The 19,461-nt window shown below is 42.7% G+C and overlaps 1 protein-coding gene across 5 annotated transcripts in view; it reads right to left on the reverse strand.

Moving 5' to 3' along the window:
• magi2b (membrane associated guanylate kinase, WW and PDZ domain containing 2b) overlaps window positions 1-19,461 on the reverse strand; it is a 90,984-nt gene that overhangs the window by 51,946 nt on the left and 19,577 nt on the right. For all 5 annotated transcript variants that reach the window (XM_085167986.1, XM_085167987.1, XM_085167988.1 and 2 more), the window contains exon 2: window positions 12,073-12,189. In XM_085167986.1, coding sequence (XP_085024112.1) covers window positions 12,073-12,189 — 117 coding nt within the window. The remainder of the gene's footprint in view (window positions 1-12,072; window positions 12,190-19,461) is intronic.

Raw genomic sequence — 19,461 nt, forward strand, 5'->3', positions numbered from 1 at the left:
CAGTCCGGGTTAAATGACATGTCATTTCTGAGTAGATTAGATAATTTTCTATGTAATTTTTTTTCCTACTGGAGGAAAGTGTCTTTGCAATCAGAATAATGCCAGAGACGTTATAGGAGGGAAACACCAACGATTCGATTGTCTTGTCCCTGGTCCCACAAGCAAATGCTGCACTGACAGCTGCCGGCGGTGCAGGACCATGGCAGTTTTAACTGCTTGTTGGCAGACATGTCTACTTACTCTACTCACTGTTGTGCAGCAAAGACATCAGCATCAATAAGAAGAACATTTTCAGAGACCTTTCATTGTATATAGTAATACTTGCAAAGATATTAAAGCTTGTTTTTTTAACAATATTTGATTGTTTAATGTGGCTATTGCTCAGTGGTCACCGTCGCTTATCTTATTCAGCATTGGGTGGGAGTGGCTGGAGCCTTTCCAGGCTGTGATAGGGCGAGAGGTTGGATACACCCCAGACAGGCCACCAGTCTCTTGCAGGGCTAGCACAGAGAGACAGCCAACCATTCACACTCACATTAACGGCCAGTTCAGAGTCACCAATAACCTTAACAGATAAACAGGCAGAAGATAAACTCCACGCAGAAAAAAAGCCACAGCAGGTTCAAACTCCGTATCTTTGGATTGCTCGCGTGTGTTCATTTAGAAGGGGTTTTAAAATAAGATCCTGGAGACTATGCCATGGGGCAAAACTTTCCTATTAAAGGGATCTGGTAATGTACTGAACACAAATATGCTCTTATATTGACGCCAAACAAATAAGTTAAACTCAAATCAGCTCTAATCTCAGCAACTCTCTGCATACCACCAAAACACACCTTAAAGTATTTTTCTATGTGTTTTTTTTCCTTCAGCTTGACATATTTTCTGTGTTTGGACATAAAAATGAAATGAGATTCTGTGTGTTTTTAGCTTGTCATTAAAACCCAAGACTATCACAATGCATCTGTCAGTTACTCCATCAGAAAGAGCAGATGACAAAATATGGTTTTCTAGGGAATTCAAAATTCCTCTGTAAACTAAAGCAGGCAGTCAATCCCTTCTTTAAATGATACCTGGTAGTGTGCATTCAGATTAAACACTGCAGCAGGTGTGGAGCTCCTTCCATAAGTCTGTCTGTCAGATCCAGAGGCTGCTGCAAAGACAACTGCTTGCTAGATGTATCAGCGTCTGGCGGAGTCGGTGTCTGCGTGACATTGAGAAATTACCCTTGCACCGAGGAATTTCCTGCGGTGATGGAAATCAACCGCGACAGGCTGAAAAGCACCTTTATTAGTCTGCGGATCTGAATGACGAAGGATGAAAGCGGGGGGTAGCATAATCCTCACACAGAGGCGGTGTGTGGTATACTCACTGGCCACTTTGTTAGGTACACCTGTTCAACTGTGTGTTAATAGGAATATGTAATCGGCTAATCACATGGCAGCAAATCAGGCAGACATGATCAAGATGATCTGCTGAAGTTCAAACTGAGCATCAGAATGACACTTATGACAACCAAGGTATGCAGAAGAGCATCTCTGAACACACATCCTACCTCATGCAAATGGGCTACAGCAGCAGGAGATCACGCCGGGTGTCACTCGTGTTAACTAAGACAAAGGAAACTGCACAATCTCACCAAAACTGACCAACAGAAAAGAAAATTGTTTATTCTCAATTTCTGCTGTGACATTTTGATGTTAGGGTCAGAATTAGCTATCAATTAGCTATATAGGGTGCTGGTGGTGCACAGTGTTGGGGAGTAACGGAATACATGTACCGCCGTTACGTATTTAAAATACAAAATATGAGTAACTGTATTCCGTTACAGTTACCGTTTAAAAAGGTGGTATTTAGAGTACAGTTACTTTGTTGAAATAAATGGATTACACGGCGGTACTTTCCTGTTTTATATTATCGCGGGTCAGGACTGTTTGGGTTTTGTTTGACAGCTACGTTCTGTTGTTCCAGGTGGCAGCGTTACGGTTGCCATGGTTACAGGGTGACGCTCTCTCTCTGCGTGTTTCCTGGGTGAAAGAGGCCTTTTTGTTGTGTTGTGCTAAGCTAATAGGCAGAATGCTACAGGTATAGCTCTAAAGAATGTAGCATCATAGGCAGTGTAGTCCGTGCTGCAGGGAGAATGGACTGCCATACACGTTATGTGTCTGTGAGTGAGGGAGTGAGAAAAAGGAAAAGTACGAGCTGTCATCGAGCAGAAACGGGAGCTGGAAGCATGTAAATATAATAATAACCACTGCAGCCAAGAAGAGTGCCTGACGAGCCCAGCTGTAAGTAAGCTATTAAGACTCGACTGTACACCGTGTTCGTGTTTTCCTCCAAAAACAATAAGTTCCGTGGGAGCAGCCTTTCAACGCCTCTCTCTGTCTCTGCTAGCAAAGTTGACCCAGACAACAAAGTAAAGCTAGTTTTCAGCTACGAGCCCGACACAGAACCCACCGTATTAGTCAGAGGTCCCTTTACTACAGTTCGGAGCCGCGGACCTTCAGTAACACTAATAAATCACAGCAATAGTACATTCATGTAGTTGTAAACAGCATGATAATATATTAAGTAATCCAAAGTATTCAGAATACGTTACTCTCATTGAGTAACGTAGCGGAATACTTTACAGAATACATTTTGGGGCATGTATTCTGTATTCTGTAATGGAATTCATTTTAAAAGTAACCTTCCCAACACTGGTGGTGCAATGGTGTGGAGTATATCTTGTTGGTGCACTTAGTATTAACTTAGCATCGTTTTAATGCCACCGCCTAACTGAACTGTTGCTGACCACATCCCTTCTGATGCCTGCACCCAGCAGGAAAAGGCACCGTGTCACAAACTTCAGGCCATCTGATTTCTCTAGCATGACAATGAGCTCATTGTACTCAAATGGCTTCCACAGTCAACAGATTCCAATCCATTAGAGCACCTTTGGGATTTGGTAGGACAAGAGATTCAAATGATGGATGAGCAGCCAACAAATCTGCAGGAACTGTGTGATCCTGTCATGTAAATATGGACTAAAGGAGGAAAGTTTCAAACGCCTTGCTGATTCAGTGCCTCAAAGAATTAAACTCTCAAAGCAAATGTACCAGCAAGATGCACCTAATAAAGTGGCCAGTGAGTATGCTTATGGCAAAAAGTAAAGGTTAACCAGTGTAAAACACGTGAAATCACTGAGGTGTAAGTGTGCGATGACCATCACAGAATGAGCCGAGCTTATCACGCACATCTTTAAACTACCACAGACAGAAAGCAACAGTGGTGGAGTGGAGACGGGAACGTACAGTGGGGCAAAAAAGTATTTAGTCAGCCACCGATTGTGCAAGTTCCCCCACTTAAAATGATGACAGAGGTCAGTAATTTGTACCAGAGGTACACTTCAACTGTGAGAGACAGAATGTGAAAAAAAAATCCATGAATTCACATGGTAGGATTTGTAAAGAATTTATTCGTAAATCAGGGTGGAAAATAAGTATTTGGTCAATAACAAAAATACAACTCAATACTTTGTAACATAACCTTTGTTGGCAATAACAGAGGTCAAACGTTTACTATAGGTCTTTACCAGGTTTGCACACACAGTAGCTGGTATTTTGGCCCATTCCTCCATGCAGATCTTCTCAAGAGCAGTGATGTTTTGGGGCTGTCGCCGAGCAACACGGACTTTCAACTCCCGCCACAGATTTTCTATGGGGTTGAGGTCTGGAGACTGGCTAGGCCACTCCAGGACTTTCAAATGCTTCTTACGGAGCCACTCCTTTGTTGCCCGGGCGGTGTGTTTTGGATCATTGTCATGTTGGAAGACCCAGCCTCGTTTCATCTTCAAAGTTCTCACTGATGGAAGGAGGTTTTGGCTCAAAATCTCACGATACTTGGCCTCATTCATTCTGTCCTTAACACGGATCAGTCGTCCTGTCCCCTTGGCAGAAAAACAGCCCCATAGCATGATGTTTCCACCCCCATGCTTCACAGTAGGTATGGTGTTCTTGGGATGCAACTCAGTATTCTTCTTCCTCCAAACACGACGAGTTGAGTTTATACCAAAAAGTTCTACTTTGGTTTCATCTGACCACATGACATTCTCCCAATCCTCTGCTGTATCATCCATGTGCTCTCTGGAAAACTTCAGACAGGCCAGGACATGCACTGGCTTCAGCAGCGGAACACGTCTGGCACTGCGGGATTTGATTCCCTGCCGTTGTAGTGTGTTACTGATGGTGACCTTTGTTACTTTGGTCCCAGCTCTCTGCAGGTCATTCACCAGGTCCCCCCGTGTGGTTCTGGGATCTTTGCTCACCGTTCTCATGATCATTTTGACCCCACGGGATGAGATCTTGCGTGGAGCCCCAGATCGAGGGAGATTATCAGTGGTCTTGTATGTCTTCCATTTTCTGATGATTGCTCCCACAGTTGATTTTTTCACACCAAGCTGCTTGCCTATTGTAGATTCACTCTTCCCAGTCTGGTGCAGGTCTACAATTCTTTTCCTGGTGTCCTTCGAAAGCTCTTTGGTCTTGGCCATGGCGGAGTTTGGAGTCTGACTGGTTGAGGCTGTGGACAGGTGTCTTTTATACAGATGATGAGGTCAAACAGGTGCCATTCATACAGGTAACGAGTGGGGGACAGAAAAGCTTCTTACAGAAGACGTTACAGGTCTGTGAGAGCCAGGGATTTTCCTTGTTTGAGGTGACCAAATACTTATTTTCCACCCTGATTTACGAATAAATTCTTTACAAATCCTACCATGTGAATTCATGGATTTTTTTTTCACATTCTGTCTCTCACAGTTGAAGTGTACCTCTGGTGCAAATTACTGACCTCTGTCATCATTTTAAGTGGGGGAACTTGCACAATCGGTGGCTGACTAAATACTTTTTTGCCCCACTGTAAATATAAAACGCTTCCAAAAAAACAAAGAAACAAACCAACAAACAGGAAAACTCATTTTGTGATTAGCTGCTGAGTGAGAAGATCACACTGAGGAGAGGAAAAAAAGGAGGTAAGACGACACCTGTCCAGAGCTTAACATGGAAAACACTTTGCAAACATAACCAATTCATTAATCATCTTCAATATTTACCATTTTCATTTCATAAAATTCATATCGTTCACTCGCAGTTTCTTTCATCTGTGGAACAACATTAATCCAGTGTGCCAATCACACTGCAGGGAGCACAGAACCACATCAAAGCATGTCAGCCAGCTCTTTAACAGGAGCAAGCCAGCAGGCAAATCACCCCTTTAAGGAGCGAGTCCCTGAGGGATGATGTATTCTCCCCCCCTTTCTCTCTCTCTCACATACGCACACACACACACACACACATATATATATAAAGAGTCAAAAAACACACAAAACCTTAACATAGAATGGCATGTAAAACTCCCATGATTCATTTATTAAACCAGCCTATTAAATCTCAAGACACAAACAGAATAATCAATGCAACAGTGTACAAAGAAACCCCACAAATGCACACTCATGCGTAAGTACAGTGCGTTTTGTGCACATATGAGCAAATCATTCTCCCGCAGATCGACACACGAGAAATTAATTTTATCTTTATCACTTCGCTGAACTTTGCCATTATCATCATGACAAACATCCTGAAATAACTGTCATCACTCCTCTTCCTCCCCCTCTGCCTCATCATCAGCCGCAGTGCTAAATTAGAACTGAGGCCCATTCACATTCATATTTGTAAATATGAGTGTAATTTAATCAGCAATCTATAAGCAGGATTTAACTCTTGGTAAGTAAAACGAATGCGTTCCAACTGCAAACCTCTTCGTGATTAAATTTTAGAACAAATTTCTGGATGCAGAAATCACAGATTTCTCTTCAGTCGTTCAAATTAAATGAGGGAAATTAAAAAAAAAATCAAAAATCAAACGCAGATGGAAGTGGGAGAATTTGGTAGATAACGGCAGCGACAGCTCCCCTTTCCGAGCAAATCGTTTCAGATGAATGGACTGAGTGTTCATTTAGAGGTGCAGAATTTGTTCCTGTGTATTTATAGGTGCTGTTCATCTGACTGCACATTATCAACAGGATAATGAATTCAAATCCAACTTCGACACATCGCCACATTGGAAAGCATGCTGTCTGAGCCAAAAGGTTGCGGAAGTGTGAGTGTACCAATGACTGTGAGGAAAGCAGAGAAAACTACAATATGAGGCTTCAGCTGGTAGACGCACACTGTCCAGTCGTACACACACTGGTGACCGATTTTAATTTTTAACCATCCTTGTAAGTGTTGCCAAGCTTTTCTGAGGCTCTTCTTAGCACTAAAGCACTCTAGCTTTCTTCAGTGCCTTCACTGCAAATACACTCAGTAGTGTGCAAACAGTTAAAAAGGGGAAAAAGTAAAATGAAGGACAGGGCTGGAGCTACGTAACACAAAAGGAGAGCAGTAGTTTTAAACAGCTTTTCTTAAAACAGCTGTATTTAACTACAGCACTGTGCAAAAGTCTTGATTCACTCCCTAATTGCTTATATATATATATTTTGCTTCCAAGAGGTCAGATGCGTTTGTAATTATTTTTTAACATGGTCTTGAGGAATAGCTTTCCAGGCTTTATGAAGGTCTTTCCAAAGATTTTCTTTCGGGCGCCTCAGGAGGTAGAGCGGCTGTCTACTGATCGAAAGGTCAGTGGTTCGCTTCACGGATCCTCCTGTCAACATGTTGAAGAAATCTTGGGCAAGATACTGAACCCTGATTCGCCCCCATCGTGGTGTCACTGCATGTGTGGAGAAGACCAGGTATAGAAAAAGTGCTTTTATGAATGTGTGTGCTATTTGGTAAATGGAGGTTGTGTTAAAAAGTGCTTTGAGTGCTCATTTAGAGTTCTTATTTAACTCATTTTAGCCATTGGCTTTGTCCCTAGCACACATTTGTGCTAGGGACAAAGCATATATATGAAAACATATCTTACCATGGTGTGCACTTTGTCCTCCTAAAATCTGAGGAAACTACAGCCGGTGGGCAGTGTCTTCATGTCTTTAAGAAATGAAGACACCTTCAGTTCATTCACTGAAGACTCATTAGAAATGCTCTCACTGGAAAAGCGGAGGCCAAAGAAACAGGGAGAAAATGCTGAGACATTCTAAATTAAACAAGAACTGGACCAAAAATCTGTTACAACAGGTCTTATGGGGTGATTAATTTACACTTAAAAATTTGGGGTCAAACTGTCACCAAAATGAAAAGGAAGGTCACGAGGGAGCGTCCACCATATCATGACAACGATCCCATACCTGGATAGAAAACACATTCCCAGAACCTGGACCTTAACATTATTAAAGCAGCATCCTTAACAGACAACTGGAGAAATATTCCTACTTAATGAAATTACAAAAATCTTGTCTAAGAGAGTTTATAAGAGGCTTTGAGGGAGAATAAAGATGGTCATATCAAATACTGACTTTTAAGCTGCTTGCTTTAAATGCTGTATTTCCATGTTGTTTCTTAAAATGTTTAAATCACTGCACCCATTTCCAATCCTCCCAGCAAAATCTAAAGAAATGAGCGATGGCTCTTTTGCACACTACTGCATTTTTATTTCATGTGCTATATCACTTCCTGCGTACTATGACCAAACACTGAATGGTGTGCATTACCACGAGTGTGTATTAAGATCTGCTGCATGCATTAGGGTGAGAAAGTGTCTTTCATCTTCCACAAATTTCCCACATCACCGTGATCATTATCAGACATCCGTCACCCCTATCACCATCACCATCTGAAGCATCTTGGCCCCGTTCAGCTCAACATCTTTATCTGCTCCTCCTCTGCAGTCTGAGGAGGATTCCCTGTCGGAAGCTGCAGGGGAGCATGTGTCCAGAACAGTGGATGTAAAGTGACAGAAGCTGCATGTATTTATAGGCTATCTGAGTAGAGGAATGTGCTGCTCACTGTTCAAGCTATTTATAGAGCCTTTTACTGATGCCTCTGAGTAGAGTGGAGGAAAGGAGATGGTCCTCCCGGGTATTACTTACGAGGCTCCCTCATATCTCCCTCTACCCTCATTCCTTGCACGTCCGACCTTCTCCCCACATCTCTACCCTCCATCCTCTTAACATCCACTTGCATCGACTCTTCTTTCTCACTTTCCATCTTTTGCCGCTGCCTTCTCCCCTCCCCTCTCTCCCCTGCTGATCTCCTCCTCTTTACCTCCTCTTCTCCCCATTTTCCATCTTCTCGCAGAGCCTCTTTGCTCGTGTCCACATCCATCACCTTCACCCCCCCTCGCTCCCTCAATTTACTGTACCCACACCTCTCTCCTTCCTCTCCTCTTGTATTTTCCAGATGTTTTCACTCCTTTAGAAATTTTTCCCCGTCTTACGCTCTCACCTGCAGTTGTATCAAAGAGGCACTCACATTGCTAATATGCAGAGAGCAAAACCATTTTAAACTCTTCTCTAAATTCCTAACAGCAGGCGCTCCGACAAGAGCTCAGGCTCTGAAGAGGTCAACGTAGCCCTGCAAAATCAAATAAAATAGCACTGGAAATTTTCAAAAGCTCAAAAGGCTTGAGAAGTTAGACTGTAAAACAGCAGCAATCTCATCAAATGGTTCAACCTGAAATGTGGGATACCTCTCTCAAGTTTTACTACCTTCACGTCCAAAAATCTCCTTTTCTGCCAATATTGTTTCTACTGCCTGACACTTTTACCAGTTCCTGTGTCACTTAAAAATTTGTTTACTCTTATTTTTTTAATCTTTCTCAGTCTTCAGTGACTGTTATCGCCTGTCCTAGTAACAAATATGCACATGTCCTTGAAGTGCTCGTCCTGCTACCATTTGTGTGCCTGCTGAAGCGTGAACGCATGTGCAAAATAAACCTGAAATAAGTAAAAATCCACAAGCAAACAGAGCAAGACTCACAGACACACACACAATAGGCTGCAGGCCACAATACAGCATCTGTATACGGTTATTAATGACCGAGAGTAAACGAGTATGTTCATTTCATTATTTTTGCTGAAAGAATGGACAATCCTTGAGCTGAATGATGTAACAGGATGCAGTAGTCGATGTCAGCATGTGAGTCTTCTAGCTGTATGAACACACGCACGCAAACACACACGCACACACAGACAGACACACCTCCTCCCACGTCTTTGACAGCGTGTTGTGATGCAGAGTGGCGTCTGCTCGTCAAGCTGACAGACCGGCACTGACAGCGTGGTCAGAGCGCTGCAGACAAGGGAGAAAAAACACTGATTTTATAACGCTCCAAACCACAACAACAAACAGCCCACAGGGTACGAGCAGTGCAGCACTCAGGACCATCAACCTTGTTTTTGGCCCTTCTGATGGTGTGTCACTGACGGTTGAGCAACGCCTGCTTATGCGAGTCTCAGACTGCCAGGAAATCGTGCGTTGACTATACACTGATCAGCCACACTAATACCACCTTTCAAATATTTTGTAGGTCTCCTTGAACAGCTCTGAGGCATGAACTCCAAAAAAACCCTCTGAGGTTTATGACATAAGCAGCAGGTCATTTAAGTCCTGCGCAGGTGAAGAGAGGGGCCTCAAGGCCAGGTCAACAGAAGGTTGAATGCATTCCAGAAATTACAGCAGGGATTTGAGGAGCACAGCAGTGTGGCTTTATCCTGTTGAAAGAGATGGCCGCTGCCATCAGGAAAAAAAACTAAACAAAACAAAAAATGTTTACCTAGGTACAAAAGATTCCACATGAATGACAGGACCCAAGATTACCCAGCAAATTGCTACCTAGAGCATCAAACTGTCTCTGCCAGCTTGTGCTCAAACACATCATCAGACCATCAGAACACCTTCCTTAACTGCTCTGCTGTCCGGTTCTGATCACAACTTGGAAAGATAGGAATAAGCACACAGCTCCCTCTAAATTTTGTGTTCCCCTATTTTCAAAAAAAAGAGATATAGTGGAGAAAATATGCCTTAATTCGATAAGACAGTAAAAAGTAAGGGGGGAGAGGGGGTGAATGTCACGCAGCAAATGACCTGAGGCGAACCGAGGCTGCTGCAGTAAGGATTTCAGCTTTCAGGACATGGCATGCATGCTGCACCGGCTACAGAAGTGCCCCTCTGATGCCCTTCAATCAGCAATTTGTGAGCCCATGACCCTCTCACCGGTTCACTGCCTGTCCTATGTTGGACCACTTCTGCAGGTACTAACACCTGCATACAGGGAACACCACACAACACTTCCCTACTGAGGTGCTCTGACCTGCTCCTCTAACCATCATACTTTGGAAACTTTCAAAGTCACTCCAATCCTAATGCCCGACCATTTCTCCTGCTTCCAGCGCACCAACTTCACAAAGTGAAGCACAGCCTGCTCTTTGACAGCTGCCACTGATATTAAAGCCAATGTTATTCACTTCACCCGTCACTGGTTTCAGCGTTGTGGCTGATTAGTGTATATGAGACAGCGTAAGTAGTACAAAGTGCTCACCATTAAAATAAATTTGGGGGATTCCTGCAGTATTACAACTGCATTTTAATGACATTTAAATAATCAGCATATGATAATTCAAAGCCGCAGTGCAGGAGGTCTATGAGTTGGAATTTCTATAATCTTCATTACACTGTATCAGCTTTGTTAAGTGATAGGCAGTTAATTATGGGGATGTCATTACTGCTCAAACACATCACGCAGAATGAGCATCTTTCTGTTCCCATAAAGCCCTGGAAGGGGACTATAATTGCAATGTGGCGACAAAACCACCAAAACAGACACGTGCTGCCCTTCAGCCTCAACAGGGCAGAAGTGTTGAAGCTTAGCCAGTCCACACCACCTCTGTCGTCACCCTGTCAGTCTGCCTTCACTGCACTATTACACAGCCAACAGTCTGAGAAAGAAAGAGGAACGGAGAGGCAGAAGGAAGGAGAAGGAGAAGGAGAAGGCCGCCTGGAGTTAAAATTGAAAGGGAGAGAAAATGTGATGAAGTGAGGTGGTGACCAAAAGAAATCAAAGAGGCAGAGGAGGGTGGGAGGGGAGCAGGGGGAACATGAGAGAGAGCGAAAGCAGAAGATGAAGACGGCGGGAAAAAGAGGAGAAAAAAAAGAGAGCGATAGAGTGATAGTGAGAGAGAGGGGCTCAGGAACTGTGCAGCTGTGGGACCGTATTAAACAATCACTTCTGTGTCAGCAGCTCAACACACCGGCAGAGAGGACATCTAGTATAGTAGAAGCAGCCAGTACAAAAACACCCATCGCTGACGTCAAGCCGAGCTCTGTTTCCTCATGCGTCTGTACCAGAATCTGCAATATGAATTGGCCTATTAACAGAAGATAATGAAACATGTCAGATGAGAGCAAAACCCTTCACCAAACTTGCATGCAAAGCGAGCTGATCCACACGCTGCATGCAGTCTGCAGACTCAAGCATCAGGCCTGATTCATGAGCTGCTGCCTGTATTGACACGGGAAGATCCTGCTGGGCCCTGCATCCCCTCAATATTAATCACACAATGACATCGCCGCCCAACAGGCCAAAGGCATACGTGCCGGGGAAACAAAAAAGACAACAACCCACAAAAGAAACAAAAAAAAAACCCAGACAAAAAAAAAACAAAAACATTCACATGTAACATCTCATTTGGTCACCGTGTAAAATTCATCACACACAGAAAGAAATCTGTGTATGTTGTGCATGTCTAGCATGTGCTAAAGGGGGGGCAGGGCATCACCACAACGCAAGCCTCAAGACAAGAGGGTGGTTGCCGTGGAAACCTCAGGCTGAAAGCTCGGCAGCCGGACGACTGAGGGAAGAGAAGGAGCGATAGACGGCGAGAGACAGAGAGAATGAGTGTGTGTGTGTGTAAAATAAGAGGGTAACATCTCGAGGGCAAGCGGAGAGAAAGACAAGGTGTGTTAGCTGGTGGAGGAGGGTTGACAATGATATCCAAGAAATGGTGCTAGAGAATGAAAGAGACAATTACAGACATACAGTGAGGCAGCAGAGAGGATGAGATCAAAGAAGAGTAAAAAAAGAAAAAGAAGAGGAGTGCAGCAGTGATGGAGGCCAGAGGGTGGAAGAGAGGAGCGATAAAGGGTGATGTGGACTCACAGGGAACAGTGCGGAGGTAGAGGTTGTCTCTGATGATTTGCTGGTGGTCGTGGTCCACTGAGCCCTTGGAGAAGCGCAGGTTGAGGTAGTGCCGCAAATCCTTGTCAACCACCCCCCCTAAAACACAAAACGAGCAAGAGAGAGAGAGAGAGAGAGAGAGAGAGAGAGAGAGAGAGAGGTTAGAGCTTGATGACAACACACACAAACTGGCAAAGGACATTTTTCTCTTGATCCAAGTCAGACTGTTTCAAAAACCACCAAAAGGATTTCCACTGCAGCGGAAGAACAAGCACCAGTTATTAAACAAAAAAGAACACACAACTTTAAACCCGTTATGGAAAACTGAAAGTTTAAAATGACACAAAGCATCAATGCATGAATATCAGCTACTTCAGAAGCTCTTCATCTTCAAGTTTGAGTAAATTTCTTTAATATTTTCCAACAAAAAGCCGAAGCGCACCAATACAGAATGCACAGACTGCCAAAGCTGTTAACAAAGAGAAACACTGAGGAATATTTTAACAGTATAAAACTTCCTTGAGGAGCAATAAAAGAGAAAACGGCATGTTAAAGGGGGGGGAAAAGAACAAAACACAATTTTGTAGTGTCATGAGAAAAAAATGGCTTGCAATGATTTTCACAACAAAGCAAAACAGCAAAGGCTACTAGAGCAATTGTGTAAACCAGTGATCCCCTTGGGTCTAAATGTGCGGTGTCAGCAGGTTGGGTGACAAAGGCTACAGAGGACAGAAGCTCAAACATCCTCATTTCTCCTTCTCTGTCTCTGATGATTACGTGCTGTTTGAGCTTTCATCCTTTTCATTATGTCACTGAGCTGAAACAAAGAAAAGTAAATGACAAACAAAATAAGGGCAAAAGGCTAAGGAGCAGGCCAACATATCTATGCGGCATATAGTGTGTGTGTGTGTGATAATGTCCATGAATAGTTTCTCCTCCCTTCATCTGAAACCAAAGAAGCCCAGGAGGATGAGAGGAGGGGAACTTATTTTCCACACAGCATTCGATATGCAAAACCATCACATCCGACAGCGGGAGGGATGAGGTTACATGCCATGCATTTACAAATGACAAAAATCCCTCCTCACTCATGCATACTCTAGTGACCTCCTGCCAAATGGAGTTGACAGCGTTCAGGATACCAGTTAAGATTCAGGCAGTGTCTGCCTTTCATAGGAAACTCTTTACATTGGAACTGTGCATACACCGTCCTGACACAGGTGACACTGTAATTCTCAAATGATCAACCCTTTTAGTCTAACATCTTATGTAAACTGACACCATTTTAGCAAGGCCACGAAGCACCATGAAATGCTTCACAAATAGAAAAGAGCGAGGTGAGAGGAGAGGAGAGGAGAGAGGAGAGGAGGAGAGGATAGGAAAGGAAGGGAAATGAGGAGAGGAGAGGAAAACAAAGGAATAGATGGAAGACAGGATGAAATCTTGATTGGCATTACTACTAGACAGTGATTGTTCTAGATGGGTTTACCATGATGTCACGCAGCTATGCATTCATGCATAGGCCATATCTCTGACATGCACAGACACCAGCATACATATATCTTTACATACACACCGATACATGCTCAGAGAGAGAAAGACATCCGAGAGAAAGAGCTGTGCAAGCCGGGCACCTCATCAGTACCTGGCCCAGATGCGGTCCTTTCTCTACAGGTATATATCCAAAGACAGCCTGTCCTCCCAGGCGTCCTCTAGCCTTGCAACCATCCACCGCACATCTTCTGCCGCCTTGGTGAAACCACACTCACTCGCCTCCTGCCTCTGCTTCTCCACTGCTGCTCCAGCACACAGCAGTAACCAGCTACAGCCAATTTTAATCCCAGGGAAGAAGATAAGGACGGGGGGGATGGGAGATGTAAAATGACACGGATAGATGGCGAGAGACGACGACCGTCGGGAGGAAAAAAAGAGGAAAAGATGTACCAGTGTGAAGCCGGGCTCCACAAAAACCTACCAGCGGATTGGCCGGATGACTTCCACAGTCCTGCAGCAGCCCCTATCTGCTGCTGCTATTACTGCACTGGTGTGTGTGTGTGTTGTGTGTGTGTCTCCAAAAGACTGAGAGAGACAGTACGTGGTAGCATCAGATAAATGTTTATGCATGTGAAAGCATTTGTAGAGTGTGTGTTGGTATTTTTTTCCATGTATGAGCACACCCAGATGCTCCCCGACGTTCCTCAAATACTCTCCATCTCCCGTCCACCAGATGCTCTCTCTGTTTGACCTTGTGTCAAAGTAGCCTAGACTAGAGAGAAATACTGTGACACGCAGCAGCAGCAGCATATGTCACAGCGAGGTTACATTCACTCATCCGCACACGGAGAGCTGATGAGCTCACAGCTGCAGAAGATGCCTCGAGCGCCGTCTTGAGCAAGGTTTGGTCAAAACACGAGACGTAAACAAACACCAACACAGAAACACACGCTCGTGATATGAGCGCTTGGCTCGAGGCACAGCTGACTGTGGAGGAGGGGTGTATTTGAAGAAGCTTTATTGGTGTGACTGTTCAAACAGAACAAATTTACCAGTCTCAGAGTTAAACTTGATGCTGTAAACATCCCAGTGAACTCGTTTGGTGCCTGACTGCTTCAACAAAGCAGAAAATAATTCTGGGAAAGGCAGTTTTTATAGATTTCCAAAAACTGCAGCATGAAAGCGGGGTAGAAAGGACGACGGCACAATCAATCAACACCATCAATCAAAGCAGACAGAAATCAGCGCAGGACTACACAGACTCACGCTGCCCATTGATTCTCTTTTACATGATCCCCAAAATCATGCACAAACATTTAAACACAAAGGTTCATTTAAACAAATTCTTCCCTTCTGCCCACATCTGTCATTACTGGTGGAGCTGCTGGCACTACCTCCACCACAGCAGCCTTCGCCTCATTATGTGATTAGACGAGTCCAAAATCACTCCCAGTTTACCGTACAGAGCACTAAATTTACTGTCCATTTTATTCATAATCACTAGTGCCCTTAAATATTCCACATGGGCTTGTCTGCTTAATTCCTGTGCTCAATATCTCGTTAAAACATGTCTCTTCTGCTACTGCTGGGTGAGCTAAATGGCTATGAATCAACTGCATGTTTAACCATGCAGACAGCTTCACGTTTTACTAAAGAAACCCTGAAAATCGAGCAGAATTCAGTTTTACACACAGAGACGTATAGATAGTTGGTCACATACATCAGATAATCTAATGTCTTTGTTGCTTAGCAACACAAAAGAACCAGATCTGTCCGCACAGCTGTTGATTTACCTAACGCCACACACCCAAATTAGAGAGCTTGTTCAGTGTTTAAACGTCAATATTTCTAATTCTACATGCCTAAATAAGTGTCTTCACATGAAAAAAAAACACCACCTTCACATATCTGTGTTCAAATGAAAGACCATCAAATGTTCTGTCCTACAATACAACGTCTTTACTGATCAAAGCAAGGCTGCCACTGCAAATGCATTTTAAAAAAGTAAACAAATCTGTCAACAGCTATACGTTAAGGATATGAATATCAAATCTGACAACAAGAGGACTATGCAACTGTCAAAATACTGAACCAGGAAGACAGTTTGTAACATTAATTCAATTCAATTTGATTTATATAGTGCCACATCACAACAGCAGTCACCTCAAGGTGCTTAATAGTGTAAGGTAAAGAGGGTCTAAACAATCAGATGACCCCCCTATTAAGGAAGTGGGAAGGAAAAACTATTTTCAGGGTCTAAAATGTAACTTGAAAGTTTTACATCGTAATAAATAAAGGCAGAAATGTTAAAACTTGACTATCTGATGTCTGTAATCCACAGACAGCAGCAAAAAAATGGGTTTGCCAGGTCACTGCTGCAGCTGTCTTTAGTTGTTTGTGGATCTTTTTTCTTTTTTTTAAGCAAGTGAAATGCAGCAAGCTCAGGTTGAGATAAGGTCACTGACCTGGTCACTGCAGGATATTCCACTTTCAGACCTTCAAAAACTCCTGAGCTGCATTCACATTATGTTTCAGGTCATTGCCTTTCTGTACTCTCAAGTGTCCTCCAGTGAAGTTTGCTGCATTTGCTCGAACTTTGCACAAAGTGACACTCTGTTCACTTCAAAAAATGTACTTGTGTAAATGTGAGTCGTGACCCAGTGCCAAAGAAGCGATGTTGATCCATGCGTCATACTGCATCATACTGCCTCTGCTGTACTTTTTTAAATGTAGTACGCTTCAGGATCAGAACCTGTCAAAGCCTTCTCCACACTTTCTTCTCCACAGTTATCTTACTGGCTGTTTTTTTTGTTTTTGGCAATTTCTAATCTTATCCTTTTCTTCTTTGAACATGTTTGCATCTTGTGGTGATCCCTCTGTATTTCTATGTCTTCATCATAGATTTGGATAATTATAAGCCTTCCTAATGGAGTGTTCCTAAATTGGCTGCCTGTTCTGATAACACTAAGTTTCCTGTCATGATTATGACCACTCACAATGCTCTTTACTTTAAGTCCAAGCTTTTTTTCCCCCATGTTTCTAAGCTCACAAGCGTTCTTGTATCAAAACTGTTGATTTTGCCCTTCCTAATATTTCTGTTATCCCTTTGAAGATTTTCTTTGTTTTTGCTGCCTCAGGATGCTCTTTTTTCATTTGTACTGACAGCTCCTTTGAGCGCAGTGATACCAAATGTACACAACATACTTGGAAACAGCTCTTAACCGTTTACCTGTCGTGATAGCCTGCGTGATAACACGCGAGGCCCCGAGTACAGAGGATTGGGACTATAAATAACTAAATAACTATAATGGCTCGATAGTTGTTGCATCATTTTTCTTTAGTGTATTCATCGTGTGACTATAAGGTGAATGTCTTAGTACACAGCTAAAATATTAACTGTTCTATGAGTGCCCACACATATAAAGGTCTAAAAGTGTATCAGTCAGCACCTTAGCATGCTGTTGAATGTGCTCTTCCCAAGCCTCAAAATTAAAAATAAAAAATAAAAATTGTTATTGTTATTTCACTAATATTTTATATTGAAGAATGTATATCCTCTGCTCATCTCATTTCCAAGTTGGAACAACAGTTAATTAAACTAAGTTCACTGACATTAATGATTTATTAAACTTGTACCAACCTCTGTAGTAACAGTATTTCATTTGTAGTGATTTATGCCGTTGTTTATATATGATGAAAGCTTAAAAAGATTTAATTGGGGATCAATAAACGCTCAGCAGGCTACAGCAAAACCTAAGGCTCTGTTCCTCCACTAATTACTGACGTAAACACTGGAACAACCAATTCCAGAGGTCACAGGCTCGTTGTGATTTCAATTCCGGCAGTTCACGGACACAAGGATGCCTGACATCACCTCACCAGTGCTACGGACAGCTGCTGAGGTTTTTAGTCTCTCTCTGAGGAAGGTCACATTTTTCCTGATAGACCTTGTGAGATGGAACATTTTCTCTCACAGTCTAAAATCTTTAAAAGTGCAATTTATTCATGAGTAAGATTTTCCTAATTATATATAGCTTAGCTCTGTACCCACACATTCATGTCGCTGCATATATACACTTAGTGATGTTTGTCAACACTAGTCAAAATGTCCATCCAATCTCTCTTATTCTAGTTACTAAAAAAACAAAGCAAAAAAACCTTTCTGTGTGTTCGTCTTTCTGGCTTTGTGGAACTGAGAGTACTACAACTTCTGTCACGGAGGCTTATAGATGAACTGCAAACCCTGCCCACGATTCCCTCAGCACCTTAAGGTCACACTTAAACAACATTTATTCATTTTTATAAGCAGTCTTCCTCCAGGCAACAGCTACTTTTTAGTGAAGTATGCAAACCACAAGCTTACAGAAAAATCAGAAGGCAGATATTCTTTAGTCAAACCAGAAAAAGACTCAGATTTACCTCATACTGTAACGTAGAGCGTACCACAGGTCACAGAGATTACTTTCTTTCATAGCTGGATGTAAATTTGATATTTTGCATGAACAATACCTCTTTTTGCTAAATGCTTTTTAAAGAGATGTGGACTTACTTGACATAAGCTAATATATTAATGCAACCTCAAGTTCAAGTTAAACTATTCAGGTAGCTTCAGGTTTGCTCAGAATTTCAGATTAAACACAGTTTAATCATTACTATGATGTATTATTGTATGTGTCCCTTATAATGCTGCAGAAGATGCATTTCTACATTAATGTATTAATGTAATTGTGAAAAAAAGACTGGTCCATGTGTATACACCCACTAATATTAACATTACATATCTATATACTGATATATTAGTAAACAGTTATGTAATACATGTAATATATATAGTTATACCCACTGTTAGCTTCCCATACATGTTAACTAGGGGTGCAACGATACTCGTATCGATATTGAACCGTTCGATACAGTGCTTTCGGTTCGGTACGCATATGTATCGAACAATACAACATTTTTAATTTATTTTATCAACTTTCCTTCTGACGATGCTGTCTGTGTTGAGCGCTCAGTGGATCTGTGCTCGACATGCAGCCTAGGCGGAGTAGTCGAAAGCAGATTCACTGAGCCCAGCGCAAGCTAGCAGACAGAAGCTAAGCTCTCGTTGCAACATGGCAAATTGAACCTCCCCCACCCTCATTCAGATCTGGCGTTTGGAAATATTTTGGTTTTCATGTGACGTATGACCCTGAAGGTAAGCGCGTCATGGACTAAAGTAAAACAGTATGTTGGATGTGCCAGCAATGCTCAATTACATGGGTGGGAACTAGTGTGTTAGCGCAGTTAGCTCGTTAACGTGTTGGCCGTCCAGCCCCACGCACGGGGCGATCCGCGGTAGCTCGTTAACAGAGATTTGCCGTGTTGTGGCGTTAACCTCATTTCAGATTAACGCTGACAGCACTAGTGGGAACACAACGAATATGACTGCACATTTACGCCGACATCATCCTAGTGCAAAGACAAGTGGAAGAAGACAAAAACAACAAGCAGCATGCTACAAACTTTACCCGAGTCATTTAGACAGCCGTTAGCACATGATTCTCCTTATGGGGACCTGATATGTTTAATATGCTGCTGAGAATATAGCCCAGAAGAAGCGTATAGTATAGCTTTTATTTTGGAAAGAGACATTTCTCTGTAATAAACTCTCTTTCCAAAGATGAGGGATTCCTCAATCAGATACAGGGCCCAGCTAGCGATTTTGCCAAATCTATCTCTGGCCTGCCCGTCGGCCTATCGTAGGAAGGAAAAGTTTATGTCAATGCTTTTGCATTCTTTCGGAAATGTAGCTGGGTAATTATGTCATTGGCATTGGTGAGCCACTGTCAATATGTGACATATTGAAATCGCGTTTGAATTTGCGCTTGTTTTTTGCTT

Source organism: Neolamprologus multifasciatus, chromosome 7 (assembly GCF_963576455.1).
Source record: "Neolamprologus multifasciatus chromosome 7, fNeoMul1.2, whole genome shotgun sequence".
NCBI classification, from domain to species: Eukaryota; Metazoa; Chordata; class Actinopteri; order Cichliformes; family Cichlidae; genus Neolamprologus; species Neolamprologus multifasciatus.